The sequence below is a fragment of the Equus quagga genome, chromosome 3, assembly GCF_021613505.1.
Source record: "Equus quagga isolate Etosha38 chromosome 3, UCLA_HA_Equagga_1.0, whole genome shotgun sequence".
Lineage (NCBI taxonomy): Eukaryota > Metazoa > Chordata > Mammalia > Perissodactyla > Equidae > Equus > Equus quagga.
The window spans coordinates 8,046,643-8,072,980 of record NC_060269.1 but is presented as its reverse complement, the minus strand read 5'-3'; the positions used below and the strand labels follow the sequence as shown (position 1 = coordinate 8,072,980).

The window sequence follows — 26,338 nt, the reverse complement described above, 5'->3', positions numbered from 1 at the left end:
AGTCTCTTTTTTTTCTTTCTAAATAAAGCCTGAGAATTTGCTTTTAGCTAGCAAATCCAAGGGAGCAGCTGTGAAACTGGCCGACTTTGGCTTAGCCATAGAAGTTCAAGGCGACCAACAGGCGTGGTTTGGTGAGTAGGGCCTCTCTCTCCTTTCTACTGCTCTCATTCTTCTGGCTCCAGGCGTATCCCACTTTCTAACCAAAATAAAACGGAAATGTTCATGCTGTTACCAATTTGACTCATTTTAAGATATTGGACCTTTATAAGCACTTGATTTTACTGCCATTAAAGGGCATATAATCTAGAAATATTTTAAGAGAAAATATCAATAGGGGAGCAATAACACATAGACTTTTTTTCTTAAAGGATGCGTGAGACAATGGATCCTGTACTAAGAATTAATAGGAGGGTTGCAATATTCAAAGCGTACTTTTTATTTAAGAAAAAATTGATTGTTCACATACAGCTTCACTTGATGTCAAAGACTGCTATGTAAATAGTAGATACTCAGGAAGTACAGAATATTTCACGTATTTTGTGATTAACACATTATAGATTTAAGAAATATTATAAAGTATATTACAGTATGCTATGTATAACTGTACATACACATCTACAGTCATGCACCACATAATGATGTTTTGGTCAATGATGGACCGCATGTACGACAGTGCTCCCATAAGAGTAGTACCATTTAGCCTAGGTGTGTAGTAGGCTATACCATCTAGGGCATAAGTACATTCTATGATGTTTGCCTAATGACAAAATCACCTGATAACATTTCTCAGAAGGTATCCTCGTTGTTAAGCGACGCATGACTGTATGTATATATGTGTGTGTTTCATCTTATCTTCTGTTTCTTCAAACTGCCAATTTCCTCTCTAAAATTTTGATAATTTTGAAATTTCTTTACAATTAAAGAAGAAATAAACTCTAAGTAAATTTGAATTAAGAGTATTTCTAACAAGGCTTATGGATTATTTCAATATTTAGCCTGTTAAATAATTTTACCCACTGATTTTCTTAGGCCTCTCTTCCTGCCATTTCCCAGTATTAACCCATTTTTCATGAAATGTCCTAAAATATAACCTCTCCCAAAGCCTTTGTCTTACCTCTTTTCTGACTTTCAATGTATCACGGTTAGATAATTTTTTTAAATTATAATTTAATTATAACTCAATCTCTTCTAATTGCTTTTCCTCTGAACAACAACAACAAACAGAAAGAGAACGCAAACACTCCTTCTTTTGTTTTATATGTGAACACTACTCTGTGTCCCTAAGCATACACATCTGCTCAGATGTACACAGAGCTCCCGGGACCCACATGTCTCTGACCCGCCCCAGCTGCTTAGTGGTGGATGGCACAGCAGCCTTGCCCTGTCTGCTTTGCCAGCAGCCTCATTTAGGACCTCATTTTCTGCTGCCTGTCCTGTTCCAGTAGGACGTGGCTGTTATCCCTGTCTGCAGTCCCTCCTAAGTTGGATGCCACCTTTTAAAGTCTCCTTACCCGCCAGATGAGTTTAATACCTCCAGACTTGGCATTTGGTTTGTCCTATTTTGACACAGGAATAAGTTTGTTTCTCTTCACTGCAAACTAAGAAGGTAGGACCTAGTTCTGTAAATTTGAGATTCAAGGACATCTTTGTATCCTGCGTAAGAATATGGTTGACACAGGTAAAGAATATACAGTAACAGGAGTTGGGGTCCAGTAGGAGGTAGCAGGGCTCTCACAGAGATGGGCGGAGGAAATTACTGGAGGTACAATCATTAAATAAGAAGTCTTGCCCCTTGAGATGCTGACAGCTCCGTATTATCAACTCCTTCCCATGCAGTGTGGGAGCATCTTAACAGAGGCCTGCGTCGGGGGATCAGGAGCACAGAGAAGAAAGCTTCAGTGATGGGAGTAATGCCTCTGCCTCCCTAATGAGTGAATGACAGTTGGCTCCCTGGCCTGCAAGGAGATAAAGGCATTCGGGACAGAGGAGTCAGCATATGCAAACTCTCAGAGGCAGGAAACTGTTTTCCCATTGCAAGAATAACAAGAAGTTTGGTGTAGCTAAAGTATAAAGTATCCTGGGATGAGTGGTAGTTAATAAGGTAGGAAAGGATTTTATGTCCTTTTGAAGGCTTTGGCTTTTATCTTAGAAGTTTCAGGGATCTGGTGAAAAATTTTAAGTAGAGAGGAACATAATTAGGTTTATGTTACGTAATGATGATTTTGGTAGCAATGTGGAGGATGGCTTAAGGATAGTTACCCTGAAGGCAATGAACTGGTTAGACTAATGCAGTAGTTAAAATTATGCATGAAGGCAGCTTGAACTAAGGGATCTGTGCGAGCAGGCGGGTTCCAGATAACGTGCAGAGCAGACAGGGACTCTGAACTCTAAGGGAATCTGTCCAGAGGAAATCAAAGCGCCAAAGGTTGAGATCAAAGACAGGACTCTAGTCCTGTCCAGAGCAAGGCAGGACCCCACTTCATAAGTCGTAGGATATGAGATGGGACATCAAAATAGGGACTTCGGCTCAGGAGTATAATCGCCAGAGCTGAGTCCGAGATGATGTTTGGGTATCAGCAATCATCAGAAGCTTTATTATCTGAGCTGAGGCTCAAAATTAGCATCTGGGTAACTTAGCTTGATTCTCCCAAGTGTTGGAGGCAAGCTCCTTAAAATTTCTCTGTTTTGAGCTCTGTGTTTTATCTCCTCTGCTAGATCACAAGCTGTTTGAGGGGCAGGACTGTGTGTGGTGGAAAGAATTCTACTTTTTGAGTTAGAATACCCAAGCTCCTGTCCTGGCTCTGACTCTTAACAGCCATGTGACATTGGGAAGTCCCTTTCATTCAGTGAGGTCAGCATAGTGTTTGTGAGTGGAGATAGGAAGCACTCCTTTGCAGGGTTGTTAGGAGACTAAATGAAGTCGTCCACGGGGCCCTGCCTGGGCTGTGGAAGCTGTCCAGTCAGTCTTCAGAACCATCGCAGTATGAAACACGAGGTCACAGTTCCTTGCGTACACTGTGAAAGCTGTCAAGTGAACCAGTGAGTGGAAGACTGAGTATTGGGTTAGTGGAAGCAACAGCATCCAAAAGAAAGCACACAAATTTTCGAATTGTGATAATGCATTTCTGAAAGCAAGCTGGTCCCAGAGAAGCGATGACAGGGAGTAAAATTCCCATTTCTTCTTCAGTACAGTGTTATCAACAACACAGTTCTTGCTAAGGTACCTATTACAATAATGACTTTTAAGAGGTGCACTTTAAATTCTAAGAAAATTCAGCATTTCAAAAGTGTAGAAAAACGTAGTTTCTAAGCTTAAGAGAATGCACAGTTTCATTTTTTTTCTTTAGCTTATTTTTTAGTTTGTTTTTTGTTTAGCTTATTCTGCTCAAGTCCAAATGAATCCTCATGGTAACCTAACTGAGGAAAAAGGGGGCATGTGGTGAAGTGCGTTTCTTGTGGCGGTCCTGCCAGATATTAGGTTTCAGGAGGAAAGGTGTGTTTTAGTATGAATGACTTGTGATATTTATTTATTATTATCTGCCATCATGGTCTCATGTATTTGACTTGTTAATTTCATCTTTTAAAATGTAATGTCAGTGTTGCAGGGTAGCCTTTTTATCTTCATAAGAAAAGAGCAGAACTCTTTCTTCATTATGTGTACTGCCAGACATTCAGGATTTTGCATAACTTTATTTTAGTAAATATGAGGTCTATTACAAATAAGAAAAATAAAACTGTACAAGGCGTTATTGAAGCTGTTTATTGTGTTTGATTTTAATTCTCATTTTCAAGTCCAAATGTTTGTTTTTCCCATGTTCACTTCTTCTGTCTTCATAGCCCTGATCTATTTGAATACTAACCCCGAATGCTTGAAGGAACACCCCATGTCACTACACTTGTTAAATGGCTAGGAAATTTACCAAACAGAAGTATCCAAATATGGCTTGTTTCTCCTGTGGGACTAGAAATGCTATTTGCAACACATTTCTAGTTTTTTGTTGCTGATAGAAAAAAAGGATAACTATCACAATTTTGCTTGATAGAAGAATTATTTTGCTTTGTTGCTATTATGTCTCTTTTTTAAAAAAATATTAAGGGTTTTTTTAATGGCAGTATATTGCAATGGATACATTTCCAACAGTAAGTAATTCTGTTTTCTCTTTGTTGATCTGTTCTGATACTCCTTTTGGTTTTTCAGAGTGAGAAACATATGCTCTCTCTAAAGAAGGCAGGCTCTCATTAATTTCCCTGTTCTAGTTTATCATGATGTGTGGTGAATTTGATCCCCTGCTCAAGAAGGCCGTATCTGTTTTACCCTCAGTGTTTGTGTTCGTGAGAACACATAGTACAGTACACAGTTTCTTCACATTCGTGCATTTAGATGTATGCTTCAGTATCTTAGGAGTGAGGACCCCTCTGCTCCAGTGAGAGCTGTACTCCGTAAGAATGAATGTGATGTGGTTCTCTTAGTATTTTGGTCTCCGGAAGAGGTTTGTAATAATTTACATTTAAAATTATCTTTTCTTTTCTCACATAGTGACTTACTTCCCTATCTTTTCTACCTACATGAAATATCATTAACATTTTCTGCTCTAGGCCATGTATTCTGCGACATTATTTAAGACATACATTAAAGTTTACTAATTCTAGATAGAAGGGTACAAATTGTATGTAAAAGGGTGGTTGAAATTCCAAGAAGGGACCACTGAGAACAGAACTGTAGTTAGCTAAGGAGATCTCTAAGATGAAAATAATTTAGAGCCACCCTGTTAGAGAAAAGATTAAAAAAATTGAAGGTTCAAGGAACAGAAAAAGTAACATTAAAGATGAGAGTGAGAAGTCCATTTTCAAGAGATCCTAAAGAGATTAATTAGGTAAAGTGCTCAGAAGCAGAAAGAAATTATCTTGAGTGAATGAAGGGAAACCAGATGATAAAGGATCTTAAAGTGCCAGCTAGGACCTTGGTCTTTAATTTTGACTTTGGCATGGATTTCTCATTGAATTCCCCTTGTCTGTGTCTCAAGTTGAGAGGAGCTGGAAGGGGTGGTTGGAATGAGTGGGAGCAGGCAGGTATGGCATACCAGGAGCACCGGGAAGCTCTTTAAAGCTATTGTGCCTATCCCTGCCTTGGAATTAGCTGACTCCACATGGCTCCTTCAGGTAATCCTCAGACTTTAGGCAGTGGAACCACCATTGTTACTCAGTAATTATTTAATATTACCAAGCAAATGCTTCCCCCCAGTAAAGTTTTTGGTAGATGTGGATCCACTATGGGCCACAGAAAGCTAGTACAACATACAGGTCTTTGCTTGGAGTCCCGTCTCATTGTCCTCCCCACCTTCCTCCAAAACAAGGGAAAGGAGAAGTAATGAAAGGAGAGAAGGGGAAGCAGGTGAAATCCAAAATCCTTTCCCTCATTTTCTGATGTAATTTTGTTCAGAGAAGTAACCATGCTACCATATGTACGCTTGTTTTTATGCCTCTTAGCAGATTGTTTGTGTTTAATAAATATAAAGTTGTCATGAAGATGGGGGGAGCTCCTTTCTTGGGCACTTGGTGCCCCAGTAAATATATAATGTGCTTCATCAGTGATTTGTGGTCAGAGGAATTCCAGATTAATTGTCCTTTTAAAGAAATTTTTCCAATTTTTATGTGTGCCTTTAAAGAAAACTTCCAAATGAGAATAGTTATTTTTGGTATTTTTTTTAAGTATTTTTACTTGAAAACTATTATTTTCAGAAATAAGCAGAAATATTTTACTCTAGATTCTAGCTATAAATTGATTGCTTTTTAAGTGTACCTTACTAGACTCTGCAGTGATTTATATAATAGGAAGCTTTCTTTTACCATCCAGTTTCTCTTACCATCTCTCTCTCTCAAGTTCAAAGTCTAGTTGATACTTGTTCAATAGCGATTCATCTGAATATTCCTGAGTCTTCTCTTTAGTTTCCACTTATAAGTACACACTGATTATTTATTAGTACACAGCAAGCTCTTTGATATATTTTGGGCTTATTTCTTATCCTAGTGAGTTCTAGTTACTCTCAGCCCCATTCCCCAACTCCCATAGACTACCTCACTTACAAAAATATTTACTGAAAATTTGATTTAAATTTGTCCTTAGGATCTATGTTTTGGGTTCTTCTATTTTATAAGTAAATGCTTCTCATAGTAAAGTTGTGTACATATCATGATAACTATCGTTTTTTGCAAGGTTCTAACCCTATCCTCCATTTTCTCCTTATTTCTTTTCAGGTGTAGGGGAGGAGAGACTTTTCCTCCTTGCTCTTAGGTCTGTGCCTGGGGCCTGCAAGTTGAACTGACAAAAGACAGATTAACAGGAGAAAAGCATATAAGTTTTGCTTGATGTTAACATTTTAGTTTTCACATGCACACGGAGGTGTTCCTAGAAAAGAAGTGAAGACCTATAGAAAGACTAGACCCGGAGGCTTATATCCCATTTTAACAGAGTGATAAATTGTGGAGCTACGACAAGACAAGGAAGAAGGGGATTGGGCTGGCGTTAAATTGTGGGAAAGTAACTAGGAAATATGTGGGGGAAACTGATGGAAGAGCAGGGTTATTTAGTAAGGTTGGTTTGTTTGTATAGATTCATCTTGGGATCAACTCCCCATCTCTGGTGATAAGCATGTTCTCCTCTTCCTGGTATAGGGAGGCTGCCTTTCTCTCAAGAAATGGATGCCCTACTTTTAGGTAGAAAGGAGAAGATTAAAGAGCTCTTCCTCTGTCTGCTGTTTCTTAGTTGCCTTTTGCTCAAAATAACCCATATGCCACAGTGGTGTGTTTTGGGGTGGCACAATCTGATCCCCTTCACAGCTTTAGTTTAACTCCCACATAAGTGAGTGAGAATAAGAACTGGTAACCAAGTGGCCTTAAGTATACACACTGACCGTGGAGCACAATAGATTGGCCTTCATATCTGGAGAAAAGGTGTCTTTTTTCCTAATGGCTACAAAGCAGGACAGATTACTGTTGATACTAATCTACGTTATTTTAGCACTCAGAGAGCCTTGTTTTACTTTGACAAACATATCATCAGATAGAAAGTTCCAAAAATGTTTTTTTCCTTAGTTTCCCATTTCATACCGCTTTAGTCAAATCAACTCTGACTCATTAACATCTGTTTTCCCTAGGTTTTGCTGGCACACCTGGATATCTTTCTCCAGAAGTTTTACGTAAAGATCCTTATGGAAAGCCAGTGGATATGTGGGCATGCGGTAAGGAATCACATTTTCGTACAGATTTTGTAGTACACTAGTATTGTAATAAATAAAAATGGTATCTTTTAAGTTTGAAGTTTATGCTCTCAAGTGATCAACTTGGGAGTGGTAGTTCTCACCCTTTAGCCAACAACAAGGTCACATGGAGGACTAGTTAAAGCACAGATTGCTGTTTCTGACTCAGTAGATCTGGGGTGGGAGCTTCTGCATCTTTAACAAGTTCCCAGGTGATGCTCATGCTCCCGGTCTCGGGAAGCGCCCTGAGATTAGGGACATAGAGCATTGCCAGTGGTGATCGTGTGTTTATGCTGCTATCCTCTCACCTCATCCGAGCAGCCCTTACAATAGACATTATGTTTGCACACGATGCTCAGCAGGGAATAAGAGGGAAAGAGTGGGTCGTGGAAAAGAATGAAATTGTCCTATGAGGACTGAACTCTGATTTAGGCCTTTAGCAACAAAATCCAGTCACGTAAGTATCCTGTGCAGACTGAAAGATATATAATGGGGAGGATTTCCACCACAGTTTTTATAACAGAATTTCTATGTGTTAACATACACTTCAGATAAGTGAAACACTGAAATAAAAGGAATACTGCAGGATCCTCTGAATGTTTTCTACTAGGGTTATTGACACAAACTGGTCCTCTAGTATTTCTACCAGTCTATAAATAGTTTGGCTTTAGTGGGCCACAGATTTCATTGCCTTTGGTGTTTGTCAGTAAACCTGGAAGGAGTTGATAAAAAATTGTATTTGATTCTGAAAATAACTTTCGTATTTGGTTTTATTTAAAAAAATAAATAAATTCATTACCACTACTTTGTAGTGATGAATTATTTCACAGTGTGTTTCTTGTCAGCTGTATCTCGTTAGCAACAGCAATTTGGTGTTTGATCTTAAACTGGATGCATCTTGGGCTTTAAGAGTTACTTCCGGCCTAGGCAGGCAGTCACGAGAGGCGCACTGTGTGTGGATTCACAGCACCGGGGTTCAAGTCTTCGGTTGGCACCTGCTAACCCTGTCTCTTTAATATTTCTGAGTTGGTTTCGTTACCTGTAAAATAGGAATATATTACCCTTATAAAATTTTATGAGAGTCAAATAAGGTACACTTTAAATGAAGTCATTTTTATAGTTTGTAAAGCAATTTAAATGCAAACAGCTGTTATTATAAAAGGTTGGAATTGTTGATTAAAGGGTAAGTCTTAGGTGTGCCACAAGCTCTGGCTTCCTCCTGCTACCAGAGACTCTTTTAAGCATAAACTCTCAAATACACTTGGGTTAGAGCATTGTCTCAAAATGTCCTTGTTCAGACCTAAATGTTCATGGCTGATAACTCAGATACTTCCCCTGCTGTAAATAGCTCCCGTCACAGATCTGTTTCTGCTGATAAATTTAAGAAGCAGCAAAGAGGGCCCGGGGAGGCAGGTAGACACAGATGGGTTTTATGGAGGATAGAGTCCAGGGGGCTGTCACTAGAGTGCTGCCCTTGGACCCTGAACAGTAGAGGGATAAGTGGTGTAGACTGGTGAGGACCCAGGAAAAGGAGGGCTCACTGTAAGGGCGCCACATGGTCTTGCTTTGCCGCCTTCATCAAATGTCATCTCCATCCTCCCCCTACTTCCCTTGTTCTTTATCCCTCCTTTGTTTTCCTCATTTCCTTCCTATTTTTTCCTCTTCTCTCTCCTCCCTCCCTTCTGCTCACTGGGCTCTTCAGTCCTCGTGCTGTATGACCTGGCACAAATCACGTGGTCTTGGTGTCTCAGCTTCCTCTTAGAAAACAGAGATAGTGATAGTACTTGACTCCCAGGGCTGACAAGAAGACCTTTTAGTACAATAAGTGTTAGTATTATTACTATTATTATTGGAAAGTGTTTCTTTATAAATGAAGTTTTTAGATAACTAATATGTAGCCTTTTAAGAAATAGGCTTAACATATTAATAGATGACTCAGCATTGTTGTTACCAGCATCAGCTGATTATGATGCCTTCATCTGATTACCTGAATACCAAGTATTCTGTCTCTGCTTTCTTTGTTCACTTTTAAATTCTTTGCTTACATGCCTTTTATTCTGCAAAAGATGTTGCCCAATTCCTGAATCGTATTTCATTCATTCAAATAATGTAAATAAATCATTTATTTAGTTGTTGCATTAAAAACATTTTTTTTACAATGTATCGATTTTAGTGGGGTTGAAGAATATCAAATCCTTTAAAAAGAAACCCAAAAAAATGATATTTGGTCTTAGGGATTCTTTTGTGGCTGTGGAGCAGAATCGGTGACGAAACTTCTACAGAGAGAAATATCCAGCCCTTACATGGGCCCTCTGCTTCGGTGGCTCTGAGCTGAGTACAGGCAGCTGCATTTTTAATATGATGATGTTGACATAGCATCAGAGTTTAGAATCACTGTCTTAGACTCATCAAACACACTGTGCTCAATTTTAATATTCCTTTGGTAAATTTGAGTGCATTTGGTTTTTGGGTTTTCTGTTTGAGTACGTTTCTGTAATATCGTTTGTATAGCTAACCTTTTTAAATAATGGCATGTCTTGTAAGAATCACATCTTACAACTGTGAGGTAACTTCTAGGATAGAAGCTCTAACTTTCTTGGCTGGAAGAGGAAAAAAGATAGGCAAAGAGTTGTTTCCCAAATTTTTGTCTGAGTTCCTAAAAACTGTAAGTAAAAATTAGACATGTGGCTAGATAGATAGATACTACATGGATACACACAAACACGTGTGCACACACAGATCTCATGAATGCCTCTGGAAACTTAGAGCCATAGGGCACCTCACAGTTTTCCACCTCGACTTCGCCATGGGTAGGGCCACCTTTTGTTTTGCTCAGTTCTATCCTTACCTCTGCTTTCTTCACATACTTTGCTACAAGCAGCCAAATCCCTGCGTGCCCGGCCAGGCCCCATTTAGGGTGCCTGTTTGCTGTCAGCTCCCGTTGTCTTTAGAGACTGTGGCATCTTTTAATTTCATGCCTAGAATTGCACTTGGGATCCCACAGCTAACTGTGGAAATGGCTTAGATATTCTAATCTTACATATTTGGGGAAATGAGCCCCACTACCCTCTGCCAGGAACATGGTAATACGTCCTTCTGCCTTTTGTTACATTTCTGGGTCACTGGTATCGGTTTGTATTGTTTTACTCTTGACTATAGTTGACCTCACTCAGATGACATGAAAGTTACATTAAATTCACTTTTTTATAAGATGATGCCCCCCTTCTCCCTCTGTAATAACCACCAAAGTAATGTATACATGGTTCAATTGCCTTAGGTTATGGCACGTTTTCAGAGACGCTTTTTCAACCATCCATCAGCACTAGCTCTTGCCAGTTGAATAACAACTTCTTTTAAAGGCTAGACATTGTGCAATGTGGTAAGAAATGACACTACCCAGATGACAAAAGACACACAGAACAAGCCACTTAGCAGAATGGCAGCTGATCTTCTCTGTAAATTAAGCTCTGAGCACTCACTATGGCAGATTCTTTGTCTTTTCGGCAATTGACACAGCAGAGTGAAGCGCAGCGTTAGTATAATGGCTAAAAGAAGTCTGTATATTGTTTTTATTAAAATATGCAATTATCCGTACACAGGAAATTTCAGATACTTAGCACACAGAATATCGTGTGACCTGTACCCTGTCTTTGAAAGCAACTAGTCCATTACTGGAAGGTAAATAATGGACATTAATGAAGCAAAAACATAGCCCTGTGTTCTGCCATTAACAACAGTAAATTGATTTTGATGGCTTTCCTGCATATATAGCTGTTTCCATAATTCCCTAATGGGATGAGCAAATGTTCTTTATAGATGTCACTGAATCACTGATTTTTAACGGAAGTTTCTTCTACATCTTGGCTTAAAAAAATGATAAATGTAAGCCTATAAACATAGCCAACACACACATGGACTCTCGCACACACACCTACGCCTTGTCCTACTATTTCTCTACCTGAATAAGATGTCACTCAGAACAGTTATGAGTGATAATAAATCAGTGGCTGTCACAGAATGTGCTGTAACTTTTGACAACCCTTTGGAATATTATGAAATATATTTCTTCCTTTCTTGTATGGTCAATTTAGGTTCAATTGTGTGATTTCTGGGCCTTAGCTTTTTCATATTTCGGCTGGGATAAGTCAGCATCAAGCACTTTTTTCGAAAGTATTTACCATTTTGAAATCTCAAGCCTCCTGGACAATTTGTTGCTTTGACCAGCTCTTTGATTTCCTTACAGTGGACCATGACAAGTATGCTTCACAATGGGAAGGCTCTGCTTCATCCTTTAAGGCCCACGTCCTCATCAGTCTTCAACCCATGGAGCTTTACTCCCAATCATAGTATTTATCAATATCCTCTTCCTGTGGACTTATATACTGTCTTACATCTCTCTAGATATAGTATTTATGGTTTTTCTAACTTGCTGGTTTTCAAACTATGGACCATGGACAGTTACCAGAGTGCTTACCAAAAATGCAACTTTCTGGGACCCACCTGAGAACCACTGAATAGGATTCTCTGTGGTGAGGCTCAGGAATTTGCATTTTCACAAGCTTGCAAGGTGATTCCGATGCGCGCCAATGTTGGACAGCATTACCCTAACCTTTTGCAAATTCCTGTAGGGCAGCACATTTTAGGATTCTTCCACGACATAGCAGAGGTTACAGACAAACAGTTTACAGATGTCTTGGCCAGACAGTTGGACTTCTTATTTTTGGGGGCAGGGGGGAGTTAACCTTTATTATCAGGAGATTTCCTTAAAAACTGCCTGTTTCTGGCTTCTCTAAAATAATTGAAGGAACTAATAACAAAATGTTTTGTTCTTACATAGCAGTGTACCTATCAGACGAATGGACGCATGCTCTCCTCTGCTTACTACCCCACCTCATGCACGGTGTGTGCACAGGCATTCCTCTCTGCCTGGTGCCAGAAGGACATGTACATGTCAGTATGCCACCAATTACATGGAATAGACAGTTTCCATCATCTGAAAAATGACTTCCCAGCTTGCTGTCCTTGATCTTCTAGCTTTGTTCTGCCCATCGTTGGCCCTGTAGGTCACAGACTGTTAATTGAGCACTTTCTCTATTTGAATTGGATGATGACATTTTTGCCGAAGGTATTACAACAAAATAAAAGAGAGCCATACTTATATCCCTCATATAGTTAATTGCACATTTCCAAATTCTACATGCATTTGCATGCAAGCTTGCAGTATGCCCTTTATATTCTAAGAGTACTAATGGATGTCTTGTTAGATTCTCCCATTAGCTTCACACTAACTTCTCAGAGTTTTTCAACTTTCTTCTTATCGTAAGAACAGAGTTTAGGGAGCGGCCCCGTGGCTGAGTGGTTAAAGTTCTGCGTGCTCTGCTTCGGCAACCCAGGGTTTGCAGGTTCAGATCCCTGGCATGGACCTGCTCTACTCGTCGGCCATGCCATCAAGGTGTCCCACATACAAAATGGAGAATGATGGGCACACATGTTAGCTCAGGGCTAGTCTTCCTCACCAAAAGAAAGAACAGAGTTTAGAATGTCTTAATCATTAATGTGATTAAAAGTTTAATCATTGTTCTAATTCTAGCTTTTATTAAAATCAATTTGGAATGTTCCTGATAATGTAGTCTTTCTACCTAATCAGTAATTAGTGCTTCTGAAAGCTCTTATTAATCAGACATCTCTGGCATCTCCAAGCACAAATATACACATAAGATAGTGAAAACTAGTTTTAGCTTCCATTTTTAAATGTTATATGGAACCCACTATGTCAAAATAGCTTTCTAACTTTTTGTTATAGAAAATTTGAAACATACAAAAGTAGAATGAACTGATGGCTAATCTTATTTCATCTATACCACCCTGTTCATTCCTTTACCATTATTTCAGTCAAATCCAAACCTCATATTAGTACATCTATAAATCCTTTAATGTATGTCTCTTAAAGAAAAGGGCTCTTTTAAAAGCATGACAATAATACCAATATCTTAAAATTTAATATAATAATAATTTAAGATCATCATATATCTAGTAATTTTATGTTTAGGAATCATATATCTAGTAATTTTGCTGTCTCATAGTTTTGTTATTTTGGTCTCTTAGGGCTCCTCAGTGTTTTAGTTTGTAGGTTCCACCTCTCTCTTTCTCTCTGTCTCTCTCTTTTCTCACATCTCTGTCCTCCTTTCTCAATTGGTTTGTTGAAGAAACCTGCAGTTCTTACACAGCACCCCTACAGAGTACCCAGTCTTGCTCTCTACATACCATTTACCACTGTATGAAACCAGGTCCCCCTGTAGAAGTGGCTGATTCCAAGTCTGGATCAGGAAAGGAGCATCTTGTCAGACCAGAAAAAAAGGAGACTATTAAAGGCCACAGAGTTCATTTTAACAGGACTCAGGAGCCAACTGGAAGAGGCTGCTACTGGTTGAAGATGGGACAATTAGAGGATCAATAAGAAAAATAGCAGTAATGGATTGAAACATGAAATAAGTTGAAATCCATGCACTCATAGTGATTATCAAAATACAACAGAAATCCTAACCTTTGGAGGATGCTAGGGAACCAATGCATTATCTTGAAAACTGGTTAATAAAGGGGGAAAAGTCAGTTACCCTATCTTTCTTATATGAACCATACCTCATGGTAACCAAATAGTTGGTGAAGTAAGCTGTTGTTTGCCTGAAGAAGGTGTACTGGAATATTGTTATTTTGCAAGTCCTCATGAGAGATCTGGGCCCTGATGGTCCAAGGCTGCTGACGTCATGAGAGACTCCATGTGTGGAGGCCACAGCACCACCCTGGAGTGTTCCTGCAAAGAAAATGAAGGCTTTCTGATGGGCTTTTAAAGATGGTAGAACCTTGTCAGAGGGAGAGTACTTTTTTCCTCTGACTCTAAGAAAAAGGTGAAATATTAGAGTTATAAGAAAAAAGTAAGTTGGAACGTTACTAATGAGACAAGAACTCTCGATTAGACAACAAAAACTTAAAAATAACCGAGCTAAAGTGCGTAACTAAGGGAAAAAGTGCCTGCAGGGAACACTTACGGCAGGGCCGATTGGAGACCTTGCTGGTAGGGCCAAGGCCTCTCAATTAGATGACACAGAAAGTTTAAAATGTAAATGACTGTTCTTGTTAAAGTTCATAGATAAAGAAAAAGTGGCACAGGGAATGTTTAAGATATGGCTTTGTCAGCTGGCTCATGGCTCAAACAGTTAAGTAACTTATCCTCTTTGCCTCTGTTTCCTCATCTGTAAAATGCGGACAGTAACATCTGCCTCCTAGCATTGTCTAGGGATTAAATGAGGTAATGCCCTAAAGCACATGTAACTGCTCAATAAATGCTCCCTACAGTAAAACTTACTACCGTTAGCCTCATGATTGTGCCACGACTCTCACAGTTGTTCCACGGTTTCAGTAAGTACAGCTACAAAAGAGCATATAACTCAGGAAGGCCTCAGACTCTAGTCTAATGAGCGAGTCAAAGTAAGCTTAGAAAACACTGTCTATTCAAGCAGGCCTTGACAATTTAACATCGGTCTACTCAGAAGTGCCTAGTGGTTTGTTCTTTAAATCGTCTGGCCTGAAAATGTTTTAAAATTTTCTCTATCTATACCGTTATTTTATTATAAGTACATTTTTTGGTAGAAACCCCTCAGTCAATTAAATATGGGCATTTATTGACGTGTGTAGTGGCTGCCAATCCTTGGGGAATAAACCATCCCTTCCCCTTCCCAGAGAAGTGCCACATTGTGTCAACCAGCAGGACTGCAGACAGAAGGCGCCAGAGCAGAGCCTCAGAGGCCCTCCGTGCTTGCAACTCAGCTTAGGTGCACAATGCTGAATGTCTCGGTTGTGAGTTTGATTCGTAAGTTGGTAACAGCCTACCTCCAGTGTTTGTTAGACAAACGTCCAGAGTCAATATAGACTGTTGCCGTTACAGAGCTAATTTTCTCCACCCCCAAACCATAGCTGAGGACTAAAACGACTTGGTACACCCTCTTTTCTACTTGTGTCCTGGGAACACAAACACGGACACTCACCACCATCATCATCAGATGCATCTGTTGGACCAGATAGTAAAAATGATATGAAAATAAATTTAAATGAATGCACATTAAGTCTATAACGTAGTGAAGATGGAAGAATGTTTTTATCTTGTTAAGGTGAGGTACCAATATATTGCAATTTTCTTCATGGTCCTTTTTTTAAAAAAAGAAAAACAAACTCGACTGTGGTGAAATAACTTTCAGTCTGAAACAAAATCCTTGTTGGGTTCTTATTTAAGAATGTTGTCTTATTTCTTTGAATTTTATGTGCAATGTCAGCCTCCTCCTCCCCTCCCTTCTCTTGTAATATATACTCTTCTGTAGTATCATTGGTTTAGTTGTTTTATTGAGAAATTCTATTTTTGAAGGACTAAGATCATTGAATAGAAAAGGATTCTCATCTCCTTATATCTTATCCACGCTCCCAGGGACGCTGGCTCTTTAGAGCATGAATTTTTTACCAAGACACCATCACTCAACAAAATGTCCTAATTACCGGCAAAATGTCTAAGAGGAAGTAAATGTTAAGTTTTTAAACATCAACTTACAAAGTGACTAAAATCTCATTGCATCTATCTAGATAAGAGTGAAGGGATGTCATAAATAGGCAAGAGTTCAGGGAGGCTGAAGAATGTGTTGCCCGAAATGACAGGTGAGTTTCTCTGTTAGGAATTGCCCTTCTGTGCCCCTTTAGGATTCTTTGGGCCCTCTGTTGGATGCCACTTGTTATCAGAGTTCTTGAGCATAGAAGGAGGAACCCTCCCCCTCCACAGAACGCTGCAGAGATCAGAACATGTCTCTGAAGTTTTCCAACAACCCAGTGCCCTCTCTTTGAATGAATGTGGCTTAGTATCATTGTGGATCGGCCACACTGACCGTATTGTTGTCTGTGTGACTCAACATTATGTTAATATGCTCATTCCCTCCAGGTGTCATTCTCTATATTCTACTGGTGGGATATCCCCCCTTCTGGGATGAAGACCAACACAGACTCTATCAGCAGATCAAGGCTGGAGCTTATGATGTAAGTAATACATGTTCATATCATTTTATCTTTTATTTTTTTCTTTGAGGAAGATTAACCGTGAGCTAACTGCTGCCAATCCTCCTCTTTTTGCCGAGGAAGACTGACCCTGAGCTAACAACCATGCCCATCTTCCTCTACTTTACATATGGGACGCTTTCAACAGCATGATTTTTGCCAAGCGGTGCCGTGTCCGCACCCAGGATCCGAACTGAAGAACCCTGGGCTGCCGAGAAGTGGAACGTGCGAACTTAACCACTGCACCACTGGGCCGGCCCCATCATATCATTTTAGATGAGGGTTTGTTTTTTGTGTATTGACCAAGAACCAGATTTTTTTCTTTGCGATTTTAACCATAGTTTTCAACAATCTCCCTTGTTATTTTCTTTTCTCTGAGGGAAATGGCGATAAAGAGTGAGAAATGCAGCATATATGTGCAGTTTACATTTCCCTTTAGCTCACTCTCTCCTAAGATCGAAAGGAAAACAGTTTGAATTCTCTGAGGAAGGACCTTGCTTCTCAAAATGCCTGGATCGTAGCGCATTTTAAAACATAAAAGTTGAAAGATTTTTTTCTTTAGAAATGATTACTACCTGTTTAGTTGAATTATATACACAAATGCCTATCATGTTATTTTATTTTATATTTTTAATATTTAACTTTATTTTTTATTTATTTTATTGAGGCAACATTGGTTTATAACATTATGTAAGTTTCAGGTGTACATCCTTATGTTTCGGTTTCTTTGTAGACTACATCGTGTTCACCACCTAAAGTCTAATTGCCATGTCATCATACACATGTGCCCTGTCAGCCCTCTCTCCCTGCCCGCTCCTCCCTTCCCCTCTGGTAACCAGCAATCCGTTCTCTGTGTCTATGTGTTCGTTAGTTGTACTGGTTTTTTTATCTTCCACACATGAGTGAAATCATAAGCTTATTTGGCTTTCTCCATCTGACTTATTTCACTTAGCATAATGCCCTCAATGTCCATCCACATTGTCACAAATGGCAAAATTTCCCCTTTTTGTGGCTGAGTGGTATTCCATTGTATAAATATATACCACGTCTTCTTTATCCATTCATCTGTTGATGGGCACTTAGGTTGTTTCCAGGTCTTAGCTATTGTGAATAATGCTGCAATGAACATAGGGGTGCATATATCTTTTCAAATTAGTGTTTTTGTGTTCTTTGGATAAATACCCAGAAGCAAGATAGCTGAATCATATGGTAGTTCTGTTCTTAACTTTCTGAGGAACCTCCATACTGTTTTCCATAGTGGCTGCACCAATTTACATTCCTACCAGCAGGGTACCAGGGTTCCCTTTTCTCCACATCCTCTCCAACACTTGTCATTTCCTGTCTTGTTAATTATAGCCATTCTGACAGGCATGAGGTGATACCTCACTGTAGTTTTGATTTGCATTTCCCTAATAATTAGTGATGTAGAGCATCTTTTCATGTGCCTGTTGACCGTCTGTGTATCTTCTTTGGAAAAATGTCTGTACAGATCCTCTGCCATTTTTTAATTGGGTTGCTTGTTTTTTTGGTGGTTGAGTTGTATTAGTTCTTTATATGTTTTCGATATTAACCCCTTGTCAGATATATGGTTTGCAAATATCTCCTCTCAGTTGTTAGGTTCCCTTTTCATTTTGTTAATGGTTTCCTTTGCTGTGCAGAAGCTTTTTAGTTTGATACAGTCCCATTTATTTTTTTCTTTTGTTTTCCTTGACTGAACAGACATGTCATTCAAAAAGATACTGCTAAGGCCAATGTTAAAGAATGTACAGCCTATGTTTTATTCTAGGACTTTTATGGTTTCAGGCCTTACATTCAACTCTTTAATCCATTTCGAGTTAATTTTTGTGTATGGTATACCAAGATAATGGTCTCTTTTCATTTTTTTGCGTGTGGCTGTCCAGTTTTCCTAGCACCGTTTATTGAAGAGACTTTCCTTCCTCCATTGTATGTTCTTGGTTCCCTTGTCAAAAATTAGCTGTCCATAGATGTGTAGCTTTCTTTCTGGGCTTACAGTGCTGTTCCATTGATGAGTGTGTCTGTTTCTGTGCCAGTTCCATGCTGTTTTGATTTCTATAGCTTCAAAGTATATTTTGAAGTCAGAGAGTGTGCTACTTGCAGCTTTGTTCTTTTTTCTCAGGATTCCATTGGCTATTCGGGGACTTTTGTTGTTCCATATAAATTTTAGGGTTCTTTGTTCTGTTTCCATGAAGAATGTCATTGGGATTCTGATTGGGATTACATTGAATCTGTAGATTGCTTTAGGTAATATGGATGTTTTAAATATACTTATTCTTCCAATCCATGAGCATGGGATATCTTTCCATTTCTTTATATCTTCTTCAATTTCTTTCAATAATGTCTTATAATTTTCAGTGTATAAGTCTTTTACTTCCTTCGTTCAGTTTATTCCTAGATATTTTATTCTTTTTGTATTGTAAATGGGATTGTATTCTTGATTCCTCTTTCTGCTATTTTGTCGTTAGTGTTTAGAAATAGAACCGATTTTTGTATGTTGATTTTGTACCCTGCAACTTTACTGTATTCATTTACTATGTCTAAAAATTTTTTTGGCGGATTCTTCAGGGTTTTCTATATATAAAATCATGTCATCTACAAATAGTGACTGTTTCACTTCTTCCTTTCCAATTTGGATACGTTTTCTTTCTTTTTCTTCCTGATTGCTCTGTCTAGGCCTTCCAACACTGTGTTTAATTACAGTGGTGAAAGTGGGAATCCTTGTGTGGTTCCTGTTCTTATAGAGTTTGCTTTTAGTTTTTCTCCATTGAGAATGATATTAGCTGTGGATTTGTCATATATGGCCTTTATTATGTTGAGGTACTTTCCTTCTATACCAATTTTATTTAGCATTTTTATCATAAATCGATGCTGTATCTTGTCAAATGCTTTCTCTGCATCTGTTGAGATGATCATGTGATTTTTTTATTCTTCCTTTTGTTAATGTGTATGACCTTTGATCGATTTGTGGATATTGAACCGTCCCTGTATTCATGGAATAAGTCCCACTCGGTCATGGTGTATGATCTTTTTAATGTATTGTTGTGTTAGATTTGCTAGTATTTTGTTGAGGATTTTTGCATTGATGTTCATCAGTGATGTTGGCCTGTAATTTTATTTTTTTGTGTTGTCCTTGTCTGGTTTTGGTATCAGGGTAATGGTGGCCTCATAGAATGAGTTAGGAAGCTTCCTCTCCTCTTCAATTTTTGTTAAGAGTTTGAGAAGGATAGGTATTACGTCTTCTTTAAACGTTTTGTAGAATTCATCACGGAAGCCATCTGGCCCTGGATTTTATTTTTTCAGAGATTTTTGATTACTGTTTTGATCTTCTTACTGGTGATTGGTCTATTCAAATTCTCTCTTTCTTCTTGATTCAATTCTGTAAAGTTGTATGATTCTGAGAATTTATCCATTTCTTCTAGATTATCCAATTTGTTGGTGTATAACTTTTCGTAGTATTCTCTTATAATCTTTGTATTTCTGAGGTGTCTGTTGTAATTTCTTTCATTTCTGATTTTATTTATTTGAGCCTTCTCTGTTTTTTTTGATGAGTCTAGCTAAAGTTTTGTCAGTTTTGTTTATCTTTAAAAGAACCAGCTCTTTGTTTCTTTGATATTTTCTATTGTTTCTTTAGTCTCTATCTCACTTATTTCTGCTCTGATTTTTATTGTTTCCTTCCTTCTACTGATTTTGGACCTTGTTTGTTCTTCTTTTTCCAGTTCCTTTAGGTGCACTATTAGATTGTTTATTTGAGATTTTTCCTGTTTGTTGAAGTAGGCCTGTATTGCTATAAATGTCCCTCTTAGAACCACTTTGGCTTTATCCCATAAATTTTGGCATGTCATATTTTCATTTGTCTCCAGGTATTTTTTTTATTTCTCCTTTGATTTCTTCACTGACCCTATCATTGTTTAGTAGAATTTTGTTTAATCTCCACATATTTGTGGCTTTTCTAATTTTCTTCCTGTAGCTGATTTATAGTTTCATACATTTGTGGTCATAAAAGATGCTTGGTATTATTTCAATCTTAAATTTATTGAGACTTGTTTTGTGGCCTAATATGTGATCAGTCCTGGAGAATGTTCCATGTGCATTGGAAAATAATGTGTATTCTGCAGTTTTTGGATGGAATGTTCTGTATATCTCTACTAAGTCCATCTGGTTTAATATGTCATCTAAGACCAATGTTTCCTTATTGATCTTCTGTTTGGATGATCTATCCATTGGCATAAGTAGTGTGTTAAAGTCCCCTACTATTATTGTGGTGCTGTCCATTTCTCCTTTTATGTCTGTTAATAATTGCTTTATATCTTTAAGTGCTCCTATGTTGGATGCATAGATATTTACAAGTGTTATATCCTCTTTAAAACAGTTTTTGTTTTAAAGTCTATTTTCTCTGATATAAGTATTGCTACCCCAGCTTTCTTTTCATTGCCATTTGCATAGAATATCTTTTTCTATCCCTTCACTTTGAGTTTGTGTGTGTCTTTAGGTCTGAAGTGTGTCTATTGTATGCACCATATATATGGGTTTGGTTTTTTATCCATTCGTTCACTCTTTGTCTTTTGATTGGAGCATTTAGTCTATTTACATTTAAAATAAGTATTGATAAGTATGTACTTATTGCCATTTTGTTACTTTTTTTCTGGGTGTTTTTGTAGTTCTTCTCTATTCCTTTCTTCTCTTGCTCTCTTCCCTTGTGGTTTGATGGCTATCTTTAGTGTTATGTTTGGGTTCCTTTCTCTTTATTTTTTTTTGTATTTATAATAGGTTTTTGGTTTATGGTTATCAAGGTTCATATGTAAATAGTAATCTATGTTAAGTTGATGGTCTGTCAAGTTGGACCTCTTACTAAAAGCTGTACACTTTTACTCCCCTACCCCACGTTTTATGTTTTTGGTGTTGTATTTTACCTGTTTTATTTTTGTATAGCCCTTAACCTCTTATTGTAGATATAGTGGTTTTAGTACTTTGGTCTTTTGACCTTCATACTAGCTTTGTAGGTGGTTGTTCCAGTTGATCCCCTACCATACCTGTATATTGGCCTTTACCAGAGATATTTTTTCTTGGATAATTTTCTTATTCTTACTTGTAGTCCTTTCTTTTCCACTTAAAAAGCCCCTTTAACATTGCTTATAATACCAGTTTAGTGGTGATGAACCCCTTTAGTTTTTGCTATTTGGAAAGCTCTTTATCTCTTTCCATTCTGAATGATAACCTTGCTGGGTATTCTTGGTTGCAGATTTTTTCCTTTCAGCACTTTGAATATATCATGCCTCCCTTCTAGCCTGTGAAGTTTTTGCTGAAAAGTCAGCTGATAGCCTTATGGAATTTCCTTTGTATGTAATTTGTTGCTTTTCTCTTGCAGCTTTTAGGATTCTCTCTTTAACTTTAATTCTTTACATTTTAATTATAATGTGTCTTGGTGTGGGCCTCTTTGGGTTCCTCTTGTTTGGTACTCTCTGTGCTTCCTGTACCTGGATGTCTGTTTCCTTCTCCTGGTTAGGGAAGTTTTCAGCTATTATTCAAATAATTTTTCAGCCCCTTTGTCTTTCTCTTCACCTTCTGGGACACCTATAAGGTGGATGTTACTATGCTTGATGTTGTCCCAGAAGTCCCTTATACTGTTCTCATTCTTTTTCATTATTTTTTCTTTTTTCTGTTTGGCTTTGGTGATTTCCTCTGCTCTTTTGTCCAACTCACTGATTCATTCTTTTGTGTCATCTGCTCTGCTGTTGATTTCCTCATTTCCATTATTGTATTCTTCAGGTCTGATTGGTTCTTTTTTACTTTTTCTAATTCTTTGTTGAAGTCCTCATCATGTTCATCGATTCTTCTCCCCATATCGGTGAGCCCTCTTATGACTCTTAATTTGTACTCTTCATCGGGTAGGTTGTTTATCTCTGTTTTGTTTAGTTCTTTTTCTGAGGATTTGTCCTGTTCCCTCATTTGGAACATATTTCTCTCATTTTGCCTACTTCTCTGTGTTTTTATATATGTGTTAGATAGGTCAGCTGTTTCTCCTGGACTTGGAAATGCAGCCTTATGTGAGAGATGCTTTATGGGGCCCAGCAGCTTGCTCCCCTCTTGTCAACCCATGCCAAATGCTCCAGGGGTGTCCCCTGTGTGGACTGCATGTGCCCTTCTGTTGTGGCAGGGTTGCTATTGCTATGGGTCACAGGTAGGCTGGCCCTTGAGCCGGCTGATTGTGAGGCTCTGATGTGTGTGGCTGCTACAGGCACTTTATTGGGTGGGGCAAACCCCTGGCACAGCTTGCTGCAAGTTCGATAGCACATAACTACTGCAGTTTTGCTGGTAAGAGAGTCAGGCCCCAGTGTGGCTGGTTGCTAGGCCCTGGGACACATAGGTGCTGGAGGCTCCTCCCCCCCACCATGTGGCTCCCTGCAGTTCTCAGCTGTCCCTATTTTGGTGATTGGGGGATGGGGCAGGCTTCAGGTGAGCCTCCTGCAGCTGTTGTCAGCTGGCTTTTGGTCCAGGCAGACCTCTGGCAAGAACTGGCTAATGGGCAGGGCAGCTCAGGTGCAGCAGCACACAGCCATTTCAGGTGTTGGACAGCAGGGCAGATCCTTTGTGTGGCTGTTTGTGATGGCCAGCAGCACGATCTGTTACAGACCCACAAGGCTACAGGTCCAGACAGCTGCCCCAAGCTTGCTGGTGGGCAGTGTCAGACCCTGGGGTGGGCTGCCTGCTGCCTGGCTATACTCCATTTCCTTGGGTGCTCTAGTGGGCAGGGCAGACCCCTACGCCTACAGGCTAGAGGGAGGATCCCAGTGTGGCCTGCCAGCCTCTGTGTCAGCACCATAGAACTAGGTCACAATAATGGCTACCTCCAGTGTCTCAGTCCCTGGGGGGTGGGCCCAGCCACCTCCTGCCTCTCCGGGATTTGTTCCAAGCCTAGTGAGTGAGTCTCTGTTACCAATGGACTATGCACTTTTCTATCTGGTGTCTTTGTGCTGGTTTCCAGGTCAGCCTACACGGGCCTTTGAAGAGCAGTTTTTTTCTTTCCTTCAAGTTCTGTAGTTTTCCTGGCTATGTTCCCTGTTGGTTTTCAAGACCAGCAAAGCTAGGTATTATGGGATCTTGTCTCTCCTATGCTGAGTCTAAGGGCTGGGATGCCTACTGTGGAGCTCAGAAACTCCACTCCTCCAGGAAGAGCTTGCGCCTTTGAGCGCTCCCCTGGCTGTGAGGCGCAGTGGCTAGGGGGTGGGATTTTGCTCAGCGGGGCTGTGTCTCTGCCTCTTCTACCCCGGTCTGTGCTGTCCCGTGTGGTGGCAGTCCTTTTATACTGTTTCCAGATCTCTCCCAGAGGAAATTGTTCCAGAGGTAGTTGTAGTTTTGTTGTGTCCATAGGAGGAGGCGAGTTCAGGATCCTCCTACACCACCTTCTTCCAAACTTCTTCCATAATTTTAAATTGTATACAACAATACTTTGCAATGATCCATATATCAAATAGAACATTATTCCATTATGTCAGTTTTGACATTTTTTGTCTTGTTTACCTAGTGAGCTTCTGTGCAACCTTTCATTTGGAGAATGAGTTTCACAACTGAAAGATATTTGAAAATCACAATTCTAATACATTTCATTTATAATTAGAATATTTAAAAGTAGGCACATATATATATATATATATACACACACACACACACACACACACACAACATGAATTAAGTTCTAAATCTGAAGAGTGAGTCCTTATCTATCTTCTCTTCATGGCTTAATTTTGTGCTCATTGATATCTTTATCAAAGGACAGAAAATTATGTCTGTAAATATGATTTACCACCTCCTCTGGTTTGTACCTCACACAAGCCCTATGGAAGTCAGCGTGCAGGGTCTGGAGATGCTTTCCATATATCACTAAGTGGGGTAATTGAGTAGTGGGCAATATTGGGTCCGCCCTCTGTGCATGAGTTAAAAGCTCAATGTAAAGTGAGAGGAGTTAATATAAAAAGTCTGTATTATATTCTATCAGGCCTCATTCCTCAGTGCATCTCTTAAAACATTCTGTTTAGATGGCTGTGTGTATCATGAGAATATAAAATGTATATTCTTTTAATTTCGAAGCATTTCATTCTAGCCAGACTAATAATTGGACCAAATTATCATTTACACAGCCACAGCTGGCACATTCACCATCTTTAGAGAGTAGAGCAAGGCACCCCTCTGGGCATACAGCCCTGTGGATGCACTTGTTGGTGAATGTGGAGGGAGTGCCTTTGTGGAAATTAGAAAAATAAGAAACAGTTCCACCTTCATGCAGGCTGAAGTAGCTGCCGTCAGAGGACCTGCCCATCGTTAAGCAGCAGCCTTGAGTGTTTCTTCAGTAGTTCCTAGTCATTAGCAAGTTTTTACAACTGCCCAAAATAAGCTCTGGAATTAAAATGACAGCTGTTAAACTGGCAAAATTTACAAGTATTAAAGAGTCAATATCATTTTTCTCATGTTTCATTTAGCCAATGGCTCACAAACTGCCCTTTTTTTTTTTTTAAGATTGGCACCTGAGCTAACATCTGTTGCCAATCTTTTTTTTTTTCCTTCTTCTTTTTCCCCAAACCCCCCAGTACATAGTTGTATACTCTAGTTGTGAGTACCTCTGGTTGTGCTGTGTAGGACGCCGCCTCAGCATGCCCTGATGAGCAGTGCCATGTCCACGCCCAGGATCCGAACCAGCAAGACCCTGGGCCCCCAAAGCGGAACGCACGAACTTAACCACTCGGCCATGGGGCCGGCCCCACAAACTGCCCATTTTTAACTACTAAAAGTAAACTAACTTCAGTCCATGACACAGTGACCATGGCTTTTTTTCCAGGACTATCTACAAAAATTCACGAATTGGAAAGAGAACCCAATATTCTGTCTGTTGTTTAGAAATGTGATGTAAATTTTTCTTAACTCATCAAGAATATTATTTCTACTAAATACGCTAATTATGTGAAAATGAGATTGCAGAATTAGCAACAAAAAACTCACATAAAGAAAGAGGATAAATAGGTTTGTTATATAGTTATTAGCGTACAAATGGATTACTAATAGAAGTTATGAAATTTGGTTACTTTCATGAACTTTGCCTTGGTGAAATTTGTAATTAAGAAGATCAGCTTTTTTGAAGTGTTCAAATCAAATCCTGCTGAGCCTCTTCTAGTGTCAGAGGACTCCAAATAGCCATGATTAATAGGTTAGTTTTGGCACAGGAACTGAAGCTGTTTTATCATCTTTGCTGTTACTGTTCATGAGTTGTGAAAGTATGTAATACCTCGTTTTGAACCTTGACATAATAGCATAATGACATCAACACGTGACAACTTCTAAGCTTTTATTGATTTTTGCAAATAAATATGGGAAAGATTGCATAAAATTTCATTTTCAGATCAAAGCAAAGATAGTTTGAGAGGACTAGAAGATTCTTAAGTTTATTTTTCTAAATTTTAAAATGTATTTACTAGATATGATATTATTTACTAGATATGATATGCAATTTAGTAGATATGTTTGTCCCTTATCAGTTACTCTTCTTTAATATATGTAGACATATACATACAGGGATATATATCTCTATGTCAGTTTATATGTAGATATAATACAAGAAAATTTATGAAGAAATTCACTACTTAAAGAAATGATTAGTATATTTGGCTCTTCCCTGTTTGACTGAGTGTATCTATTTTTTAAACTCTATAAATTTATATTTTTGAAGTTTCCCTCACCAGAGTGGGACACAGTGACTCCTGAAGCCAAAGACCTCATCAATAAAATGCTTACTATCAACCCTGCCAAGCGTATTACAGCCTCAGAGGCACTGAAACACCCATGGATCTGTGTAAGTGACAGTTCTCCAAAGACCTCAGGAGCTAAAATGAAAAATAAACTCTCCTTTGAAATTTTTTTCACGGATTTAAAATAATTTTTGCAGAAAGGGATGAAACTCAGAATGAATTAATTTCTGACTCTAGATA

General features: G+C 38.8%; 1 protein-coding gene across 15 annotated transcripts in view; it reads left to right on the top strand.

Moving 5' to 3' along the window:
* The window catches only part of CAMK2D (calcium/calmodulin dependent protein kinase II delta), a 289,757-nt gene that overhangs the window by 217,329 nt on the left and 46,090 nt on the right, over window positions 1-26,338 (top strand). For all 15 annotated transcript variants that reach the window (XM_046655892.1, XM_046655897.1, XM_046655893.1 and 12 more), the window contains exons 7-10: window positions 29-131; window positions 7,155-7,238; window positions 16,234-16,328; window positions 26,080-26,202. In XM_046655892.1, coding sequence (XP_046511848.1) covers window positions 29-131; window positions 7,155-7,238; window positions 16,234-16,328; window positions 26,080-26,202 — 405 coding nt within the window. The remainder of the gene's footprint in view (window positions 1-28; window positions 132-7,154; window positions 7,239-16,233; window positions 16,329-26,079; window positions 26,203-26,338) is intronic.